Source organism: Vombatus ursinus, unplaced genomic scaffold (genome assembly GCF_900497805.2).
Source record: "Vombatus ursinus unplaced genomic scaffold, bare-nosed wombat genome assembly UNPS02014813.1, whole genome shotgun sequence".
In the NCBI taxonomy this organism is placed as follows: domain Eukaryota; kingdom Metazoa; phylum Chordata; class Mammalia; order Diprotodontia; family Vombatidae; genus Vombatus; species Vombatus ursinus.
The window spans coordinates 4,314,395-4,336,135 of NW_020954591.1; the positions used below are offsets into that span (position 1 = coordinate 4,314,395).

At 33.9% G+C, this 21,741-nt stretch overlaps 1 protein-coding gene across 5 annotated transcripts in view; it reads right to left on the reverse strand.

The window, feature by feature from the left end:
* The window catches only part of NBEA (neurobeachin), a 769,899-nt gene that overhangs the window by 519,131 nt on the left and 229,027 nt on the right, over positions 1 to 21,741 (reverse strand). For 3 of the 5 annotated variants that reach the window (XM_027877685.1, XM_027877686.1, XM_027877684.1), the window contains exons 25-28: positions 13,105 to 13,113; positions 9,977 to 10,157; positions 8,153 to 8,283; positions 5,678 to 5,785 (exon numbers count right to left, since the gene is read on the reverse strand). In XM_027877685.1, the coding sequence (XP_027733486.1) occupies positions 5,678 to 5,785; positions 8,153 to 8,283; positions 9,977 to 10,157; positions 13,105 to 13,113 (429 nt within the window). The remainder of the gene's footprint in view (positions 1 to 5,677; positions 5,786 to 8,152; positions 8,284 to 9,976; positions 10,158 to 13,104; positions 13,114 to 21,741) is intronic. The other 2 variants (XM_027877689.1, XM_027877687.1) reach the window with 1 other exon arrangement.

Consider the following 21,741-nt stretch of genomic DNA (forward strand, 5'->3'; position numbering starts at 1 on the left):
AGCAAGGCCAGTGGATTCTGGACTTCTCAGGACAGAGTTAGAGAACTGGTCAAAAGAAGATTACAAGGGACCCTTTGCTGGCAATGGGTGCAAGACTCTGTTGTATTGCCAAAATGTGGTTCTTGGTCACAGTTCCAGGGTAAGAGGAGTACTGGCAGAAGCAGGGACACTGGGTATAGTTCCAGGGAAATAAAGAATGCTTGTGGCTTCTCATATGAAAGAGCACAGGCCAGAGGAGCAGTGACCACACTTCTCCTTAAATCATACCACCTTGGAAGAACTAAAAACTTACAGAACACCCAGAACTAGCTCAAAAAACCTCAGTATCAAAAACCTGAAGCTTGGGATAGCGCCACCCTTACTCCAGGAGCAGAGCCCAACTTTAACAGAAAGGTGAAAGTCAAGAAATAAACTGGAAAAATGAGCAAACAACAAAAAAAGAACCTGACCACAGAAACTTACTATGCTGATAGGGACGATTAAAACTTAAACTCAGAAGAAGACAACAAAGTCAAAACTGCTACATCCAAAGCCTCAAAGAAAATAAGCTCTAAATCTCATGATCCATTGTGACACAGTTTCAAACAAAGCGGCAGAGCTAAAAAGTAAGGGATAGACAAATCCATTCTAAAATGTAATTATATTATAGAATAAGATTTTTTGTATTTTAGTAAAGGATTTAACGAAATGAAAATTTAGGAGACAGAGCCACAAACAGCAACAAGTTCTTAAAATTAATACTGCATAATGGTATCATATTGCTTGCCTTCTCAATGGGTGGGGAAGGAGAAATGGAGAATATGAATGAAATGAAGACAATTTGAAACTCAAAATAGAGAAATGAATGTTAAAAAAGAAAAAAAGAAAAAATGAATATTGTAATAGGTTAAGCCAAGGACAAGTTTGTTATGAGCACAGCATATAAAGGAACCTCTCAGTATAGCACAGACTTTATCATACCCAGACAGTAAATTTCCTCACTCTCATTAATTTCATCTTTGAAAAGGAAGACCAATAAAATTAAGAGATCTGAATTTTTTAATGAATTTGCTTATTTTAAAAGAAATTTTAGTTTCATGTAGAGATGGTAGGTCCTGAGCTCTTGAACTCTGCTTACAAATGGAATGTCCAACCTCCACGGATTCTCAAAATGTACTCTGAACTTTATAATTTAAATCTTCAATGTGGATAAGGGACTACACAACTTGTGGTTTCATTGGTACAGGGAACACTCAAGTGAGCAAACTTCCTCCAAAAATGCAAGCATGTTCTCTGAACCTTGAGAATCTTAGAGAATTCCCTAGAGCACCAGAAATTAAGTGGCTTACCCAAGGTCACACAACAACATGTGCCAAAGGTGGGAGTTTAAACTATGTCTTTCTGGTTTCAGGGTCATTTTTTTTTAATCTACCCTGCCAGATTGCCTTGCTTTAATAGGGAGTCAAAAAACATTGTCTAAAGGACATTTTAAAAGCAAAATTTTAGCTACTTTCAAGGTACAGGTGATCCTTTCACTCTTCTCAAGGATAAGAAGGAACATATCAATTTTCTTCTGAAGTATAACTTGTGGAACAGCAGTGGAAACAATCTCCAAAGAAAATACAGCACAGTGAAGTGAAAAGCAAAATCGACATGAAATTTAAGTTTTAAGTTTAAGCTTTAATTTGGCCACTTACTACTATTTTTGTGACATTGGGCTAATATATCCCTTTGAACATCATTTTTTTCACCTGTCAAATGAGGGGAATGGACTAAATCTTAAAGACTCTTTCATGAATCTGATCTGTGATTATGATTCTATAATAAATGAATAAAATAATTACTATTTCTACTCCTTAAAACAGCTGTTGATTTTCACCAAAACTCATTTTAAACATGCTACAAAATCATCAAATCTAAGCCTTTGAAGAAACTTCAAAAAGCATCCCTTCCAACTCATAGCTGAACCATAATCACCTCTATAATTTACTCGCCAAGTGGTCATTAAACCTTTCCTTAACAAACTCCAGTGGGGCTAGGGGGTAGGGCATGGGGAGCAAAGATGGAGTCATTCCAAACTGAAGAAGCCTATTTCATTTGTTAATAACTCTAATTGTTGGAAGAATTTTCCTAACAATGTAGTTAAACTCTGCCTTCCTATAACTTTCTTTTTCTGTTTTGTTTTTTTGTCCATTTATTTTAGTTTTCAACATTCACTTCCACAAGATTTTAAGTTCCAAATTTTCTCCCCATCTCATCCTTCCTCCAACCCCAAGACAGCATGTATTCTGAATACCCTTTCCCCTAATCTGCCCTCCCTTCTATCTCCCTCTCCCCTTCCTCTTCTATTTTCCTCTAGGGCAGGATAGGTTTCTATACCCCATTTCCTGTATATCTTATTTCCCAATTTCATGTGAAAACAATTTTTTAACATTTGTTTTTAAAACTTTGGGTTCCAAATTTTCTCCTTCCTCCCTCCCCACCCACCCTCATTGAGAAGGCAAACAACTTGATACAGGTTATACTTTTATGGTCATGCAAAACACTTCCATAGTAGTCATGCTGTGGAAAACTAATTATATTTTCCTTCATCCTAACCCGCCCCCTGTTTATTCTATTCTCTTTTGACCCTGTCCCTCCTCAGAAGTATTTGCTTCTGATTAACCCCTCACCCAATCTGCCCTTCCCTCTATCACCCCCCCATGCCTTTCCCCTCTGTTTCCCTGTAGGGTAAGACAGCTTTCCATACCCAAGAGAGTGTGTATGTTATTCCCTCCTTAAGTCAAATCCAATGAGAATAAGATCGACTCATTCCCTCTCACCTTCCCCCACTTCCCCTCCACTGTAAAAGCCTTTTCTTGTCTATTTTATGTGAGATAATTTACACCATTCTACCTCTCCCTTTCTCCTTCTCTAAGTATAATCCTCTCTCACCCCTTAATTTTATTCTCCAGAAATCACCCATTCATCTTCCACTCACCCTGTGCCCTCTATCAATCTATCCACACATACAATTTTTTTCCCCTCCAACTAACAAAGATCTAATACTGACAAAGGTCTCATGAGTTACAAATATCTTTCCATCTAGGAATGTAAACAGTTCAACCTTAATAAGTCCCTTATGATTTCTCTTTCCTGTTTACCTCTTCATGCTTCTCTTGAGTCTTGCATTTGAAAGTAGAATTTCTATTCAGCTCTGGGTTTTTCATCAAGGATGCTTAAAAGTCCTCTATTTCACTGAATGTCCATTTTTCCCCTGAAGGATTATACTCAGTAGGTCATTCTTGGCTGTAATCCTATCTCCTTTGCCCTACAGAATATCATATTCCACCGATAACTTTCTAATCATGGTTTCTATTTCGGCTTTCTGTGGTAAAGCAGAATTCTATTCTCTTGCCCATGTAACAATATTTTAATGCAAATATTCAATTTCATATAAATATTTAAATATAGCATTCATTTTCTCCTCTATCTTCTTTTCCCAGGGTCCTCCAAATGATCTTCAAAAGACATGATTTTAAGGCATTTTATCTTCTTGGTTGCCCAGATCCAGATCCCTGGGAAATTACACTAGATACCTCTTTCCAAGTTGACATCAGACAATTAACCACTACACTATGAATCGAGCTATTCAACCAGTTCTGAGTGTATTAACTGTTCTATCATCTAGCCCATGTCTCTCCATTTTTATGCAATAATAGAATGAGAGATTATCAACTGCTTTTTAAACACGAGAAAAACTTCTATCTATAGTTTTCCCCAGGCATGGGGAACATCCACTACAATGGCATAGACTAAGGAGACAGAGATGGAATGTTATGGTGAGGAACAGCAAGTATGTCAGCATTGTCAGACTATAGAGCATGTAGGAGTAAAGCATAAGAATACTTGAAAGGTAGGTAAGGCCATGTTATGAAGAGTTTTAAATGTCAAATGGGTAATAAAAAGCCATTGGAGTTTACTAAATAGGGAGATGATATGAATAGACCTATATACTTCAGGAAAATCACTGGCAGCTGAGTGAAAGATCAATTACAGTGAAGAGAGATAAGACGCAATGAGATGAAATGGAAGACTACTATCTCTAGGTGAGAGGTTATAAGGATTTCAATTAGGGTTGTGGTTATATGTGTAGAAAGAAGGGGACATGTGAAAGACCTATTGTGAAGACAGAAAATAAGATCTGCCAACACAGCAGATAAGTGGGTGATTCTAAGAAAATGAGGATGACACCAAGGTTTGCAGCCTCAGTGACTAGAAAGTTGTGCATTCCACAGTGACAGGGAAGTCTAGAAGAATGGAAGATTTGGGGAAACAGATAATGAGTTCTGGAGGTGCTGAGTTTGAGACGCCTATGGAACATCTATTTTCCATGATTTTTACAACATGGTTGAAAATTGCTCTGGAATCACATCTCCCATAACTTCATAATCCTAGGATGAAGCTCACTTGGACTTGCTGCCTTGAACGCAGCAATAGCATTTAGATGTTCTGTTCTCCTATTAATTTTGGATACTAACCACACTATCCATTTTTGTTCTTTCCAGTTTGAAGACCACTCTCTTTAGCAAAGAAAATAGATACAGAATAAGAACTGAGAGACTCTGTCTTTTTTTCTATCATCTTATCATTGACCTGAGCAGGGTCCTTATCCCATTTTTTGATCCTCATCTTTTTTCTAATAGTTATTGTTAAATTCCTTCACCTTCAATTTCTTCCCTCTCTAATCCAGTCTTCTCACTATTGCTAAAGTAATCTTCCTAATGTACAAATATGGTATGTGGCACCTCTGTTCAAAATGCTTCATTAATCTTCACTCTCTTTGGGGTAATGGTTCAATACCCTCCACAACTAGGCTGCACACTACCTTCTGGGCCTTATTTCATACTTCTCCCCTACAAACATTAAAGTAATACCCTTCTCTTGCTTAGCTCTCTCAAATCCAAACATGCTATATTCCATGCCAGTACTTTCTCACCATATCCATTTGTCAAAATATTTCTTCTTCCTTCAAGCCACAGTTCAAAAATCACCAACTCCACAAACCCTCACCTTGTGCTCTCCTTCTCCTTCCATTTCACTGCTCATCATAGTCATTCATTTACTGTTTGTTAAACTACATGGAAATTGTATTTTCTTCAAGCTGCTATTCCAATCAATTTATCTTTTCTCTCCAAGTTCTTTACATGTAATCTGAATTTTTGTGTCCAAAATGAGTTAATACTATTAAGAATTTAATCAGCACTGATTATAGATAGAGGACCAAGTCATGATCATTTCCAACAAATAGAATGCAGCATTATATTCCACTTTTAATATCCCCTCATTTTTATTTGTATGCAATTTATGTTCCATTACAATAATCCAAATTATCTCTTACCATACGTGGGGCAATAGATCACTTTCAATTTTTATGTACAGTCTATTTTTCCTCTATAAGCACACCCCAAAATAATCTCTTATATTTGTTTTGGATGACTTCAGATCAAGGCCCCACCAAAGGCAGGAGGTACTTCCCTGGTTGGCTTTAGGGTGATTGGTTTTTCTCCTACATCTGCTCTCAGGAATTATCTACTAAAGTGTAAATGAGCTGTGATCTTGAAGATTGAAGGAAGCACCCACATGGATGAAATCATGACTCCTTAAAGCATCAAAGTGGAAAATTTTTTCCAGTAAAAAAAAACAAACTTTAACTTACCACATCACGAAATACAACTGCACGCAGACGATTAATGTCTACATCCTGAAGAAGTCTATCGGGATCTTTGATGGGAGAAAGATTACCAGGAACACTTTCAAGTGGAGTCTAAAACAATAAATAGAATTCCAATGGTATCATTTATCTGAGGAAATAAGATTCTAAACACTGAGTTAAATCAACTATAGGTCTGCATTATAAAACCTTAAAAAGTAATATTTTTAAATGCTTTATATAACATGTTAATATGGCATAGTTGGACAGGATACTGGACTTGGACTCAGGAAGATGAGGAAAATACAGAAAGAGAAGGGAGCACCAAGTTGCAGGGGGGCCTTGAAAGATAGGCAGAAGAATATGAAGTTTACTCATTGTTTATATTAGATATGTAGCAGTTATAATAGTGAAAAATGTTATAATTCACCTAGCCAAATGCAATTATAGCCATATCTTGCCAACAAAAATATCACAGGGTCACAGTCTGAAAACTGAAGAGGCCTTAGAGGTCATCTAGTCCAAGCATCCATTTTACAAATGAGAAAAGCAAAGCCTAGGAAGGTTAAGTGAATTATCAAAAATCACAGTCACTAAGTGGCAGAGGTGGGATTAAAACCCATGTGCTCTGACCACAAATCCTGTGCTCTCCTTTGTTGTTGTTGTTGAGTAGTTTTGGTCATATCTAACTCTCTGTGACCCCATTTGGGGTTTTCTTGGCAAAAACACTAAAGTGGCTTGCTACTTCCTTCTCCATGTCATTTTTACAGATGAAGGACTAAGGCAAGCTCTTCCTGGTTCCAAACCCACTGTTTTATCCACTGCTCCACCTAGCTGCCCTTAAAGCAATTTCTTAAGAATAATTTATAAATGAGATTAGTCAAATCTGCCTCAAAGATTCACAAACAATGTTGTTTGGTAATTATGTATTAGCAATGTTAATATGCGTTGTTGCTTCAGTCATTTCAGTCATGTCCAACTCTTTGGGACCTCATGTGGGGTTTTCTTGGCCAAGATACTAAAGCGGTTTGCCATTTCCTTCTCCATATCCTTCCCACAGATGAGGAACTCAAACAGAGTTAGTAACTTGCCAAGCATCACACAGCTAGTAAGTGTCTGAGGCCAGATCTGAATTCAGAGAGATGAGTCTTCCTGACTTCAGGTCTGTCACTCTATCCACCCATAATCTGTGATTTCATCAATGTGTATGCTCCCTCCACCACTACAGGTCACAACTTCTCCATATCTTTCCATACTGTACAATTCTCATCATTATCTTTCTTCTACCGGTGACCTTCCAATAAAGTAGAAAATATTCCTGTGGTTCTTTTCTAAAAATGTTTTCTGATTGAAATCTTTTATCTCACTAGATATTTCTTTTTAAATTTCACAATATTCAGCTTGGGTTTTTTTAGGATTACTATTCTTTCTATTTACACTATTGTAATCACTGGGAATACTGTTTCCTGGCTCTGCTTACTTCACTTTGCATTAGTTTAACTCTTTCTAAGTTTCTCTGTACTCATCACACTCATCATTTCTTATAACACGACAATATTCCAAAACATTCATATCTGACAATTTGGTTAGATTATTTCCTAATCACTGACTGTCCATTACCTTTCCAGTTTTTTGCTACCACAAAAAGTGCTACTTTAAATATTATGGTATATATAGGGCCTCCTATAGTTCTTTTATTATCTTTATCCTGAGGATATCAATGGAGCATTCAAGAAATTCAACTACTGCCTCATATTTTGACCCTATGAACAAAGATAGAATTGGCTTTTAAAAATATTTCCACAAACTTTAGATCAAAATAATATAGATATGAAGAAAGTGATTGTCCCACTGTCTTATTCTGTACTAACCAGCTTACAGACAAATTCTTGCAGAATAATTACAAACTGTACAGTATACAAAGGAGGCCAACTGAGAGTGTGACAGGACTGAATAGACAAATATCTGCTGAAGGAACATGGATTGTATTTGTTAGAATTTTTAGTGTCTAGCTATCATATAGAAGAGGGATTAGTCTTGTTCTATTTGGCCCTGGATTGCCAAGGGAATGGGGAAAGGAAGACGTAACAGGGACAAAAGTTAAGGAAAAAGAAATCAGAGTTCCTGAAAAATAGATTTCAGTTCAATAAAAGAAAAAATGAATGAAGTTGTCAAAAACTGGAAGGGGATGCTTCAAGTCCAATAGACTCCTCATAACTGAAGATCTTCAATTGCAGGCTTGTCGAAATATTGCAAAGGAGATTCTTCTTCAGGCACAGGTAGGGCTGGATAATCTAAATTGTGTCACTCATAGAGGAAAGAGATTAGAGTTGGAGGTTATAAGAGAAAGAAGTGAGAAATTATCAACAATTTCGATAATTACTTTTTCAACAAAGTTTCAGATTTTCTCTGCCCATTTCTTTGGCTTACTTTTCAGAAAGATCACAAACATAACTATTTATGAGAATAAAATTTAGTTACCTTTGAAGTTGCTGCTGCAGTCACACTTTGGGGAGCTTCTTGAGGTTTACTACTGATAAGAGAAGATTTGTTCACCCTTTCCCTTTGCCTTTGTCGACATTCTAAGCAGTTTCTCACAGCAACACAGCAAACTAAAATAAGTAGAGTACAGGAATCAATAAAAATACATTGGTAGCTTGTTAAAATGTTAATAGTTGCTTAATTTATTTCAATGACTATAGTTAAAAACAACAATGTTAAATGGAATCGGACAACCTTAATGATATATGTTCATTTTAATTAGAAAACTACCAATTTCTTAAAATAATCTGTTTCTAGTTTCAGATAAATTTAACATTTAATACTAAAATGACACCAAGCCTAATATTTTACACTCAAGCAAAAATGAGTAAGTAGGATTCACAAAACTATGCAAGTCCCTATACCTTTCTTCAAGGTAATACTGCCTTATTTCTACCACACATAATATAATCAGGGACAGCTGCCTATCGATCATTCCTCAGAGTCCTAAGGATGAAAAGGAGAGAGAAGTAAGGCTTCAGAACCAGTTCAAGCTGGTAGAAAGAGTGCTGGGCCTGGAGTTAGGAAAGCCTGAATTCAAATCTGGCCTCAGACACTAATTAGACTAGCATGATCCTGGGCCAGTCACTTAACTTCTCTGCCTCAATTTCCTCATCTGTAAATGGAGATAATGACAGCACATCCCTCTTAGGGTTGTTGTGAGTATCAAATGAGATAATGTTTGTAAAGTGCTTAGCATAATGCCTTACCACAGTTAAGTATGATAAAAATACCTATTCCTTTCCCTTCCCCTTAATTTACAGCTGTGAAGAGCCATAACATAAATGCTGGGCAGAAAGAGACAGCCCCAAAAAACAAAGACACAAGCTGGAAACTTTTTTGAAGAACTCTCAGCTTGGTTAAAATCTTATTCATTCTTTACTCTGGAAAAATCCCTCTCCTGTCTGGTCCTGTTCTTCTGACCCCATCTAGGTTGCCTCTAAGTCATTATTCTCCAAGGAAGGCCTTACCCCTTCTTTGATAGAGAGAAAGAATTTCTCTATAACTTCACTCCTTTCTGTGAAGTGAGAGAGAACTGATGACAGGGTAAAGACTTCCAATCTATTCAAATGGATATAAAAGAGAATGTACATAATTTCCTTTCTGTCCCACTACTGTTTAGTCAATGCTCTCAGACCCAAATATTAATTAAGTTGGTGTGAGTACTGCTGATAAAGTTATTATGTCCTTTGTCTCAGGCTCCTGGCCCCATTTAAAAATAAAGCAATGATATTTTTACCCACTAGGAATGAATGATTCCTTCTAAAAATAAACCCAGATCCAACTGCTATGATAGCATAAGATTTTCTAGTGATAAATCTTCTCTGCTTTGTAAAAACCTAGAAAGCATATTCTAGGCTTATAAGGGATAGTGAATCCAACACAATCCATTTTTGCCTTTGGATGTTTTATGCCTAAAGACCAGCCTCACCATATTTTTTTAACCCAGAAAACCTGACTCATTATTGCACTTAAACAGGGTTCAGACATGAATCTCCAATAAATCATTTTAGTAGAAAATAATTAAATGCTATGAAGTCTGAAAAACTTTAAATATTTCATAGTAATTTAACCAGCCCAAATCTACCAAATCTGAGTAATAGTTTTATTCTATTTTAAAATCTTAATAAATTTGAAGTACCACAAGAATAATGTTATCACATTTCCAAAAAAGGCCAATTTGTAATATAACTGTGCTATAAGTAATGAGTTTTAAAACACCAATCAATGCATAAGTAGTTACTTAAAAAGCACTAGACTTACCAAGCCTCAAACACTGTCGCATTAAACCTCCAGAAGACATGTTCTTTTCAGCTTCAATCTCACTAAAATTTAGAGAGCTGGCAAACACCAGGACATCAACCATAGCCATCAGTCGGCTGAGGAAAGTCACTGCTGTCTCAGCTGACATGCCTTGTGTCACTTCAATATTTTCCAATTCCGTCTTTAAAAGAAGTAGTAGTTAACTATAAGTTTTGTATGCAATCCATTATTAAAAACTCAGTATTTCAATCAATAAGGATTTAGCATATTACATTTTCAAAAATCTATAAAATTGATGATAGCATGATCAATTACTTTTATAATAATCACAACCTGAGTATAAAAAAAAAACAAATCAGTTGCCTTAAAGTTCATTCTGTTATTATTAGAATTTGTATTTCTTAAAAGTGAATTTGAATTTCAAAATTATTATAATAAGAAAAAACTGAAATTATGGCCTTTGTTCATAATTAAAAATAAAAACTGCTATTTGCTCTTAGGTTCACAATCTCTATAACAAAAAGCGTTTCGGCCATTTTTTTTTTAAAATAACTCTAAGTTAAATAATATGACAATGGAAAAAAAATGTTCTGACAAATGAATTAACTAATAACTTGCACTGATACAAAAATACAAAATGCTTATCCATAAAGTATATTAATTTCATGCCAAATTTGGATATGGATGACACTACTAAATATTTGCATAAGTACAACTCAACTGTAAGATTAGCATATGCAAAGTGTTTACTCCTATAATGCAAAAGATACAACAAAAAGAGAACCAGTGAAATTCTGAACTTGGTGAAACACAGTTTTATTAAAGTATTATGATGATATTTACTTTTTTTTCCCCAAGTACCAAAAGGTTTTCTGTACTCTGAAGTTGTTAAAATGTGGTCACTTCATGGTTTTATAAATAAGTTTCAACTCAAAAAGAAAGTAAGTCCACATGCTATTTTTTTTTACTATTAGTTTTCCATGCTGCAAAATCTATGATGTGTTACTATTTTCTCTATGCTTCAAGGAGCTTAAAAGAGTAATGTTTTATAAACAAAAATTCTACCATTTGAATTTTCTGCAAATGCTTCATAACAAATAGAATGATTAAATTCATTTTGTTGTAAATCTACATAACTATTCTGTTCCATCTTCTTAACATCTCATATTAGGAACTGCCTACCTGCTAAGTAAGAGATGACATATAGGTAAGAGAAATGCTTTCATCTGTCTTGATAAAACAGTAAAATTAGTATTGAACTGATAGTTAAAAACTTATTTTATTTCATTCAAACTATTTTTCTTCTATCAAAACTAGAATGAAATTCTACTCTCTAAAATGCACTCATTATGACAGTTTTTCTTGTGCAGCTACTGACTTAGCTCATGGAATCAGTATACAATGAGGAAGCAGTTTTAAATATTATATTAAAATTTTTGTTTAGGTGTTTGAAGTATATCTTTATCTCAAATTAGAATATTATGCAAACCAATGAGATTAAAAACTCAGACATGCTACAAAAATCCAAATGCTAGTTACCATAAAACCTTTCATTTAGTTAAGTGCTTTTCTTACTATCTACATATATTAACTATTTCATAATTAAATTATTTTAAGAATTCACTACTATACACTTTATATATTAACTAATGAACAATTATTTCACTTTATGATATAAAAACTTAAAAGGAAAAGCAAAAATTTCATATTCTACAAGAGATATAAAACAATGTAATAAATAAGATCTTAGACTTGAAACTGAGATGTCTGTACTTGAATCATGCCTTGAATAAATACTACATGCAAGATAATAGACAAGTCATTTACTTCCTCAGAGCTGCACTACAGTTTCCTTCTCAGTGAAAGAGAGTCAAAAATACTTGAACTATCTACCTCAAGGGGTAGCTAGGTTGCACAGTGATAAAGCATTGGGTTTAGCATCAGGAAGACATCTTCCTGAGTTCAAATCTGGCCTCAAACATTTACTAGCTGTATAATCCTGGGCAAGTCATTTAACCTAGTCTGCCTCAGTTCCCTCATCTGTAAAATGAGCTAGAGAAAGAAATGGCAAACCACTCCAGTATCTTTACCAAGAAAACCCCAAATGGTGTCACAAAGGCTTGTACATGACTGAAACAACTGAACAACATCTGCCTCAAAAATTCGTTGTTAAAAAAACATTTTATAAACCTTAGACAGCTATACAAAAAGGAATGATGAGGAAGAGGAGGAAGATGACCACCACAGCATTACAGATTTAGAGCTAGAAGGGATCTCAGAAGTAATCTAGTGTAACCCAATCATTTTAGAGATGAAGACAACGAGGCATCTGGAGATGAAATGATTTGCACCAGGTCACAAAGGTAATAAATGTCATATCTTAAAACTCAGGTCCTTTGACTACAGTGAGTATTCTTTCCACTGTGTTCTTTCTCCCAGAAACTAGTTTTTGTAACTGATTTCCTATGAAGAGCAGAAACACCTGACCATTGTTTTATTTTCAAACAGTATGAACTACTTTCTAAATTGTCTGATCTATACAGAAAATGCCATCTACATATTATATTATACTTACATTATAATAGTGTTGCTTTATGAGGATATAGTGAACTTAGTAAAATGAACTCTAATTTTAAAATATTTCATTTGGGGTTGAATAATTACCCATTCCTAATTATGAAGATGTATAATAAATATCTTAATATATGCATTCCTGCAAAATAAGCACATGAGTATATCTTTAAATTGCCTTTTTTAAAAAGGTCACATGATAAAACTTTACATAAATGAAATAAAAAGTAGTATTATCTGATTTACCTCTCAGTAGGTTTATTTTTAAAACACTAAGGTACTACATTTTCTAGTGAACTTCCTTTAGCTAGAATCTGTTACCATTTGATTTGCTATTTGGCTGAATTATTTTGGGGGGTATATTTAATTTGATCTTTGTGAGAAATAATAAACTGTTAAATAATATAGTGTAAAGTAATAATCTTCATTAAACTTTCAAATATATCAAAGATATCCCTTGGTGTTGCATATATGATATGGCAACTCAAAATAGAACCACGTCAAAAATAATAAATATTTAAAACTAAAAAACTGAAATTTACAGCAATAATACTAACCTTAGAACCCTGGACATGCATTAGACAAAACAGACAACAGATCAAAACAATACAAGAAAAAGAAAAATATTAAAATCAAATGAAAATACAATGTAAAATTGAAACACAAATATTTTGAAATTATATAACATTTTTATTAAAAGCAAAAATGTTCACTTGCATGAAATAAAAACTTTCAATGAAAAAAATATACTTTTAAAATACCACTAGTATTTTGTTTCCATTAAAAAGACTCTTCCCAAGTGACAACATATATGGATATTTGGGGGAGGGGTAGCAGTGGGGACGAACGGACCTGTGATTTCATTGATGGAGGAGGTTCCTTGTAAAGACTTTCTCCTACCAGGGGCGATGAGAAACTTCTCTGTACTTGTAGTCACAGGGAGTAGCCTGGGACACTGAGATTACAATTTGACTAAAGTCATCCAGTCAGTATGTGGAAGGGGTGAGACCTGAACCCAGGTCTTTCTTCCTGGCTCCAAGATCAGTTCTCTATCTATTACACCACACTACCTTTCCTGTATGTATATCCATATATTTATCATCATGCACATGTAAAACTTTACAAATAAATAGTTCACTTTCCTAGTACTGTACTAGTGAAATATATAGTAAATAAATGATATTCTTTAACATTAACATAATCTCTCTGCAAAAGCCAAGCATAAAATAACTTGGGGAGATTGATAGTTTATTCCTGACTTGCCTATGTCAAGAAGGATTCAAGGTTATTATTTTCTCAAACCTCCTGAGTCTATCCTACCAAACTAGACCATGTACTAGAGTAGAAGCCAATTTATACGCTTCTGGGTTCATACCATTAACAGGAATCGTTTTCTCACAACAGAAAAAAAAAGTTTTTGCATAAGGGATGAAACTTGAATTTTTCTTCTAGGACTGTCACAAGCACATCATTTTATAATTCTTAACATAAATTACAAAAAAATTTAACTAATTATAACCTCAATTTTGAATATCATTAGGTCTCTTCTCTGCTCATGGTAACCAATATCATAGGCAGCAATTTGAAAAGAAAAAAACATTTTCTTTTCATGACATCTTACGGTGAATTAATCATTTAAAATAATCACACTGAGAATAATGTGGCCCATTCAATGCCACAGAAGGTAGATATTATATTTAATCCACCAGCTAAAGCTACCATTGCCAACTCTAAGACAGAAATAAACAGAACATAAAATCAGTAGTTTTATTTTGGTTCCTATCACAGGGGGATCATAAAAGTATCTGACAATATGTATAGAGTTTCTCAGGATTCAATACTTTTATCTTACCTTTTCTCTTGTAATATAAAACTCTTAGGAAAGCCCAAGATAGAAATATATGTATTACTTTCCAGATAAAGAGAACATGCTATAACTCTTACATAACATTTGCTCTTAAATTCCAATATTCAGAATGGTTGAAGTCAACTGTCATTTATTCAGAGACTTCATATAAAAGAATTAAGTATAGTTCCTTATACATAACAGATCCTGTGAACTTAATTTCTGTGAATTATGCAATTTGTAAATAATGTATTCCTTTGTTTATCTATCCTTTACAGCTAGTTGCTGATTATTACTCATTATCATTTGCAGCAAAAAATAGGAAAGGTAAATGAGAGGCCTCAATTGACCAGTCAATCTTAACTCCAGCATTTATTCAGCTTCATGTCCTCTCCTTCCTTCCCCTAGACTGCCTCCCCCTCTCCAGGGCATACAGTCAATCTAATTATTTCTTTGCAGGTCTTTTAAACGTTTTGTTGGAGAGAAGTAGAAAACAGCTATCTAAAAATAGGTCTTCGTATTATTTTCCCATGTCAAAATTATATCATTTAGCATAGATATGTTTAAATAACTGAAAAAATACACAATGTGTAAGAAGGATTAGATTTCTTGTCTCCTAAATGAAGAACTAGAATCAATAAAAGGGTAGAAATTTCAGAAAAGTAAATCAGCTCATTATATTTAAAAAAAAATAAAAAGAAACCCTCTTCCTAACAGCTGTTGAAAAAATGGAAAGAACTTCTCAAGAATTATTGAGTTCTCACTGCTAGAACTCTTTTTAAAAAGTAAATCTCCACGGATTTATAGAATCCTAATAATAGCTAATGATATATTTTATTGTTTGATAGGCTTCTAATTTTTCTGTATTCACTTGTTTACTTCCCATAATTTTTTTCTGTTTTCTGCACCTTTAACTTGAATTTAAAGAGTCTTCTCTATTTTTTTCTTTCTTTTAGTAGTCTCAAATTACATTTTACCAAAAGCCCTACAGAATTCAGTAGGCAGAGAGTAAAACTAAGTCTACAAACAGTACAGATGATGTTTCACATAGACTTCAAATGGGGTAAGATAAAACTCAAACCAAAAAAAAAAGGAAAAGTGTGGCATTTTTTTTTAAGGTAATTTACTTATGATGTTAGTAGTTAAGATAGAGAAACTGGCACAACTATCAGCATCCCATGGACAAAGTGACTGAAAAATAGGGGGATACAGAGCGGTAAAAGTTACCACAGCAAAATTCTTAACTACTATGGCAATCTACTTGGACAACAAGATCAATGCTTCAAATACCAATCCAGTGAGGTAAAAAATTTAAAGCAGGAATTAGATTGGAAGAATTAAAAATATCTTTAACCAAAATGACTACATATATCAGTATATTTATGATATGGACAAATAAACCTTCCACTAATATAGATATAACATTAGTGTTATTAATTATTTTATGTTAATTTAAAACATCATTTATCATGAATTTGATATAATGGAAAGAGTACTGACTTATAGTCAAGATACCTAGCTTTAAATTCTAGGAATTTTAGTACATGTGGTCATGTTCAAGTCACTTTAATTTTTCTAAGACCTAGCTTCCTCATCTATAGAAAGAGTAAAAATCCTTATTTTATCCATCTTGCAAGATTGTTGTAAAGAAAATCTTAATAACTTTAAATATTACAAACTAAAAAAATGAGGTATTTCTAATACTATTAATATCTTAAAACTTGAGAATATTTCATTGTGTGATTATTTCATCAGAAAAAATTAATTTTAAAGTAATCTATTGCTGGTATTATGTAAAATCACTTTTTAAATAAAACTGATTCTAAATTATTAAAACTAAATATCTAAAGGTGATTATCATATAGAGGGTAACAAAAGGGGGGGGATAAGAAGATTATAACAACATATAAACAATAAGGATTTCTGAAGAACAAGAATAAAAGATGTCATCAAGGAATCATATCACAGAAAAAGATGATATGGTCATGTGGCAAGACTGGGGGATGACCACAAAAATGGCCAGAATGCTTTACTGGTGCCCTCGTGATACTGGGAGAAATTGTGAGCAAAGACTCCAGAATGTTGGGAGAAGCCTTTATGGCCATCTTTAAGGAGCACATGAATAGTAGTCTCACAGGGTCAACAGGCATAGACGGCCTGAGATCTACATCAATGGAAGGAACTTCTAAATTCAGATCACAGTTCCATTTAAGCATTTGAATATACAATATACAATTTTTAATACTCTTATATTCTCATTTATGGATTATAGGGCTATATTTTTGAGTAGTCTTTTTCAACAGAGTAAGTTCCAAAGGCACACTGACAAAAATGATTAAATATAATCATATCCAACTGCTAAAATTTTAAATATTTTTCATTTTGCAACATGGCCTACGGAACAAAGAGGATTGTCTCAGGAACAGAGATTTTAAAATCACAAGCTCCTTAAAAAATTTCTTTTTAGGAAAGAAAAAGAAAACAAATGGAATAAGCATTTAATTAGTGCCAACTATGTGCCAGACACTGTGCTAAGCACATTTTCTACAAATATTATCTCATTTGATTGTCACGACACCCCTGGACAGCTTAACTATACATTTATTTATAGAATAACTTTTTATTTTAATATGATACTCTAACATTAGTTAATATGCCTTCAACTTAAGGTGTAACAGGAGGAATACTTGATTTTGACTCAACGGAACACTGCGTTAAAAATTTGACCAATGATAAACAAATCACTTAAACATCCTTCAAGATAAAACATTAATGGAATAGAGACACCTGTTTGTGCCTATCAAACAGGGCTAATGAAAAGATAAAATTACATAATTTTACACTGATCATTTTGTAAACTTTGAAGTGACTGATTTATAATTGTCAACTCTGACCATTATACTCCACATATGGACTGCACAATTATTTAAAACAACTTTTAAAATTGAATTAGTAAGTCATTTCATTTTATGTGACCATAAATATATACTCTTAGTGCACGTTCCTTCTTGAAATTACTTTGCAATGTTATAACTTTTTATTCTGCTAAATTTGTACATGCTTTATTCTTCCAGTAGAATATAAGTTCCTCAGGACAGGTAGTATTTTAGCTTTCCCTCAGTATATCCTCAACAACTAGCACAATGCCTTGCACATATTAGGTACTTAATAAATATGGAATTAAATTGAATTATTTCCACAATGTCAAACATTCAGTGAATAGTTGCTGTAATCTATAACTGACTATATAGGTGCATTTTATTCTATTTCCATGAACTTTTTTTCTTAAAAATTTTTCTTGTACTGCCTAATGCTCTTATTTCTGTTTTTCATTATTAAAGGGTAAAGTGAAAGAAGATACTAAAATAGGAAAAAACAAGTGAGGTTAAAACAGCAGTTTTGTTATAAAGGAAAAAAAATAAGATTCAGAAGGAAATGATGGGGCAGTCATTTGATCAGTTTTTGGTGTTTCAGCTTAGTTCTAAAGCATCCCAGTGGTTTTAAAAGACATATATAGGGTATCCCAAAAGTCTTTGTGTAGTTTTAAGCTTCAACAGCTTATAAACTTATAAACAAAGATTGTAGGTACACCATATATGTGTATGTGTGTGTGTGTGCATACATACACACATATACATATATATAATATATATAACTATAAAAAGAGATCTATATCAACACATATTTAAATATGCATATTTTAAAAATTTTGCTGTTAGTCAATTTTTTAAAAATTCTGTTAACCCTGGTAAGAAATCATGTCTGCTGCATTAGAATCAGAAGTTGCAGAGAAAAGATGTTGTAGCAGGCCTACTCAGTAAATACTCCATTACTTTTCTCCTTCTATCAATTAGTTCTTTATTCACAGCTTCCCTGTTCCTATCATGTTTCAGTTGTCCTTATAATGATTGGTTGTGGTTTGTGTTCTTTTCTCCCTGGCCACATGCTTTCCTAATAGGGTGTTAAATGGCAGTGGCAGTGCTTCTCTAGCTTGCACATCATGGGCTAAAAGGAGGAAGGAAAGGAAAACAAGCTGCCTTCCACCAATGCTGGTACATTGCAAAAAAGTTTCCCTAACAACTAACAGAAACTATAATTTTTATGACCACAATTATGGGAGCAAGGCAGTTGAGTATGAATGTAGAAAGGCACCTATGGCTGAGAAGAATACTAAAAAGAGCACCAGTTTCTATCCCTCTGGGACTTTTTGCAGATACTTCATCAAAGCAAAAAGAAACAAAAGTTCTGAGCTGGCATTTCTAAGTGGGCACCTTACAAGTAACCTCCATGATGGCTTTATCTATGGGTCTCTGTATTGTTCCAAGTTATAAGGGAAACTTAGATTTGCTGCACGGGGCCATGCTGGGAGGTAACTGGGAAAAACAAAACAAAACAAAAGGGTTCAAACAATTATCACTGTATTGTTATAAGACCACAGACAGTTGTATCTATGAGAATACCTTCTAAGCACTTCCCTACTTTAGGTATTGAATTAGAGACTGAGAAACTTTGGCAGTCAGAGGTCATATGACCTTCACAATCTTTCTTTGAAATACTTAAACTAAAGGCCTAGTCTAAGTGATGTATTATCACAGAACAGAGGTGATCTTAAATTCTCAAAGACAATGCCAAGGGAATACAAGCTTTGGTTAAACCTACCACACTGAAAAGGTTTTTAATTCTTTGTTTGTTGCCTCGGGACCCAATAATCAAGAATTTTGGCTTCCAAATGATTACTTTTTTTTAAAGGGAGGTAGGGATAGAAATGGAGGCCTTATTATTGAAGTACGTGAAGATCATTTAATAAGGTATCAAAGTGTTGCAAATCAAAGATCTTTAAATTTGTAGCAGTATTTATTGAAATAATGATGCATGTCATAGGGAACAGGGTGTTGCACAAGAGTAAGGAAGATCTTCATTTAAATCTCACCTAAGACACATATTATCCGGGAAACCCAGGAAAAAAAATCACTTAACTTTTCTCAGTCTGTTTCTTCATCTGAAAAATCTGGATAACCATACCTGTAGCAAGCACTTCATTGAGTTGCTGCGAGGATCAAATGAGATAATCTGTTTTTCAAAACTTAAAGTACCAAAAGATGGAGTCCAATATTCAATAAACTTTAGTACACAAACTACTGAAAAAAAGATTCTCTATTAGACAAAAAACTGATAGGAAAACTGGAACTCACATTGGCAGAAATAAAGTTTAGACCAGCATCTGGTACCACATAGCACAAAAAGCTTGTAATAATTATGAGACCAAAATACAAAAAGGCCATTTTTCTTAATAAAAAGTTTATGAGAGGATAGAAGGCTATGGTTTTCAAAATCATAACTAAAGAGGAAATTTGTAAGCAAACAAAGAACAAAGCTCATTAAAGATAAGATGCACAATTTTCAATATATTAAAAGTTTTTTTTTTTCATAAACAAAATCAACGCAGCTAAAAAGGAGAAACAAACCACAGGGAAAATGTTTGCAGCAAATATATATAATATTCAAACTGATTTCTAAGATATATAGGGAACTGACAAAAAAAAATATGACTAAAAGTCATCCCCCAATACATGGTCAAAAGAGATGAAAAATAGAAAAATCACAAACCATAAAGAATCACATGAAAAAATGTTTAAAATCATTAGTAAGGGTAAATATAATTATGATATCTCTGAGGTTTAACCTCACACCCCTCGAAGTGGCAAAGATAATCAAAATAAATATTGATGGGACTAGAAGAAGATAGAACACATGTAATACATAGTTGGTGAGCTGTGAACAACAACTTTGGATTATGCAAGAAAAGTTACTTAAGTATTACTATCCTTTGATCCAGCAATATCCCTACTGTGCATTTATCCCAATGAAATCAAAGTTAGAGTTGAAGTTCCTATTATACACCAAAATATAGCTACAGTTTTTGTTGTTACAAAAAACTTGAAATAAAGTGGATGCTTGTCAACTGAAAAATGACTGAACAAATCGAATATATGAATATAACAAAATATTACTGTGGTATAAGTAATAAATGTGAGAAATACAGAAGGCAAGCATTCTGAGGTTTGTGCAAATTGTTGAAAACTGAAGTAAAAATAACCAGAAAAACAATCTACACAATGCTTATAATAATGTAAACAAAAACACTAAAAGGCAGCCAAAATTTGATTATCTATACTCAAATTTGGTCACAGATGACTCAATCAGTCAACTAACACTTATTAAGAGCCTACCATGTCCCAGGGACTTTGCTAAGCACTGGGGATACAAGGAAAGGGTAAAAATAAACTGCTCTCAAAAACAGTCAAATGGTAGAAATAACTTACAAGCAACTATATACAAATAGGATATACGTATATATGTATATGTGTATATGTATATATAGTATAAAACTGGAGACAATCTCAGAAGACAGGCACTAAGATCCCACCCAGAAGATGAGATTTTAGTTGGGACTTGAAGGAAGCCAAGGTAGCGAAGAAGCAGAGAAGAGGAGAGAGAGAATGTTCTAGGCATGGAAGAGAGCCAGTGAAAATATCCAGATTCCAGAGATTGCATTGTTACTGGATCACAGGGTATGTGGAGGACAGAAAGTAAGAAGTAAAAAGACTGAAAATGTAGGAGGGGATTATGTTATAAAGCGCTTTAAAAACCAAACAGAGGATTTTTTTTATTTGATCGTGGAGGTAACCTGGAGCCAGTATTTTGAATAGGGCAGTGACATATTTAGACTTGTGTTTTAGGAAGATGTGTTTTATAGCTGAGTGGAGGACAGACTGGAATAGGGAGATCTGAGGCAGAAAGATCAACTAGCAGGTTACTGCAGTTGTCAAAACCTGAGGTGATGATGGCTTTCACTAGGGTGGTGGCAGTATCAGAAGACAGAAGGGAACATATAAGAAAGGTGCTGCAAAGGTAAAAATGACAGGACTTGACAACTGATTGAATATGTAAGGGAGAGGTGTGAGAAAGTGAGAAAGTAAAGTACAACACTTAGGTGGGGATGACTGGGAAGATAGTGGTGCCCTCAAGAGTAATAGGGAAGTTAGAAAAAGAGAAGAGAGAAAGACAATGAGTTCAGTTTTGGACATGGTGAGTTTAAAATGTTTAAGGTGTTTACAAGACATTCAGGCAGAGATGTCTAATAGTCAGTTGGAGATGTAAAACTAAAGAGTCAAAAAGCAAATGACAGGAAAAGAAGTAGAGGTACCTATGGTAGACAGCCTTCTCAAAGAGTTTTACCACTAAAAGGAGGATGACAGCTAGTGGGGAGAGATAGATCTAGTGAAGATTTTCTAACTTATATGATGATGAAATATATCTCCCTCCTCTAAATAGAGAGCAGTGAAAA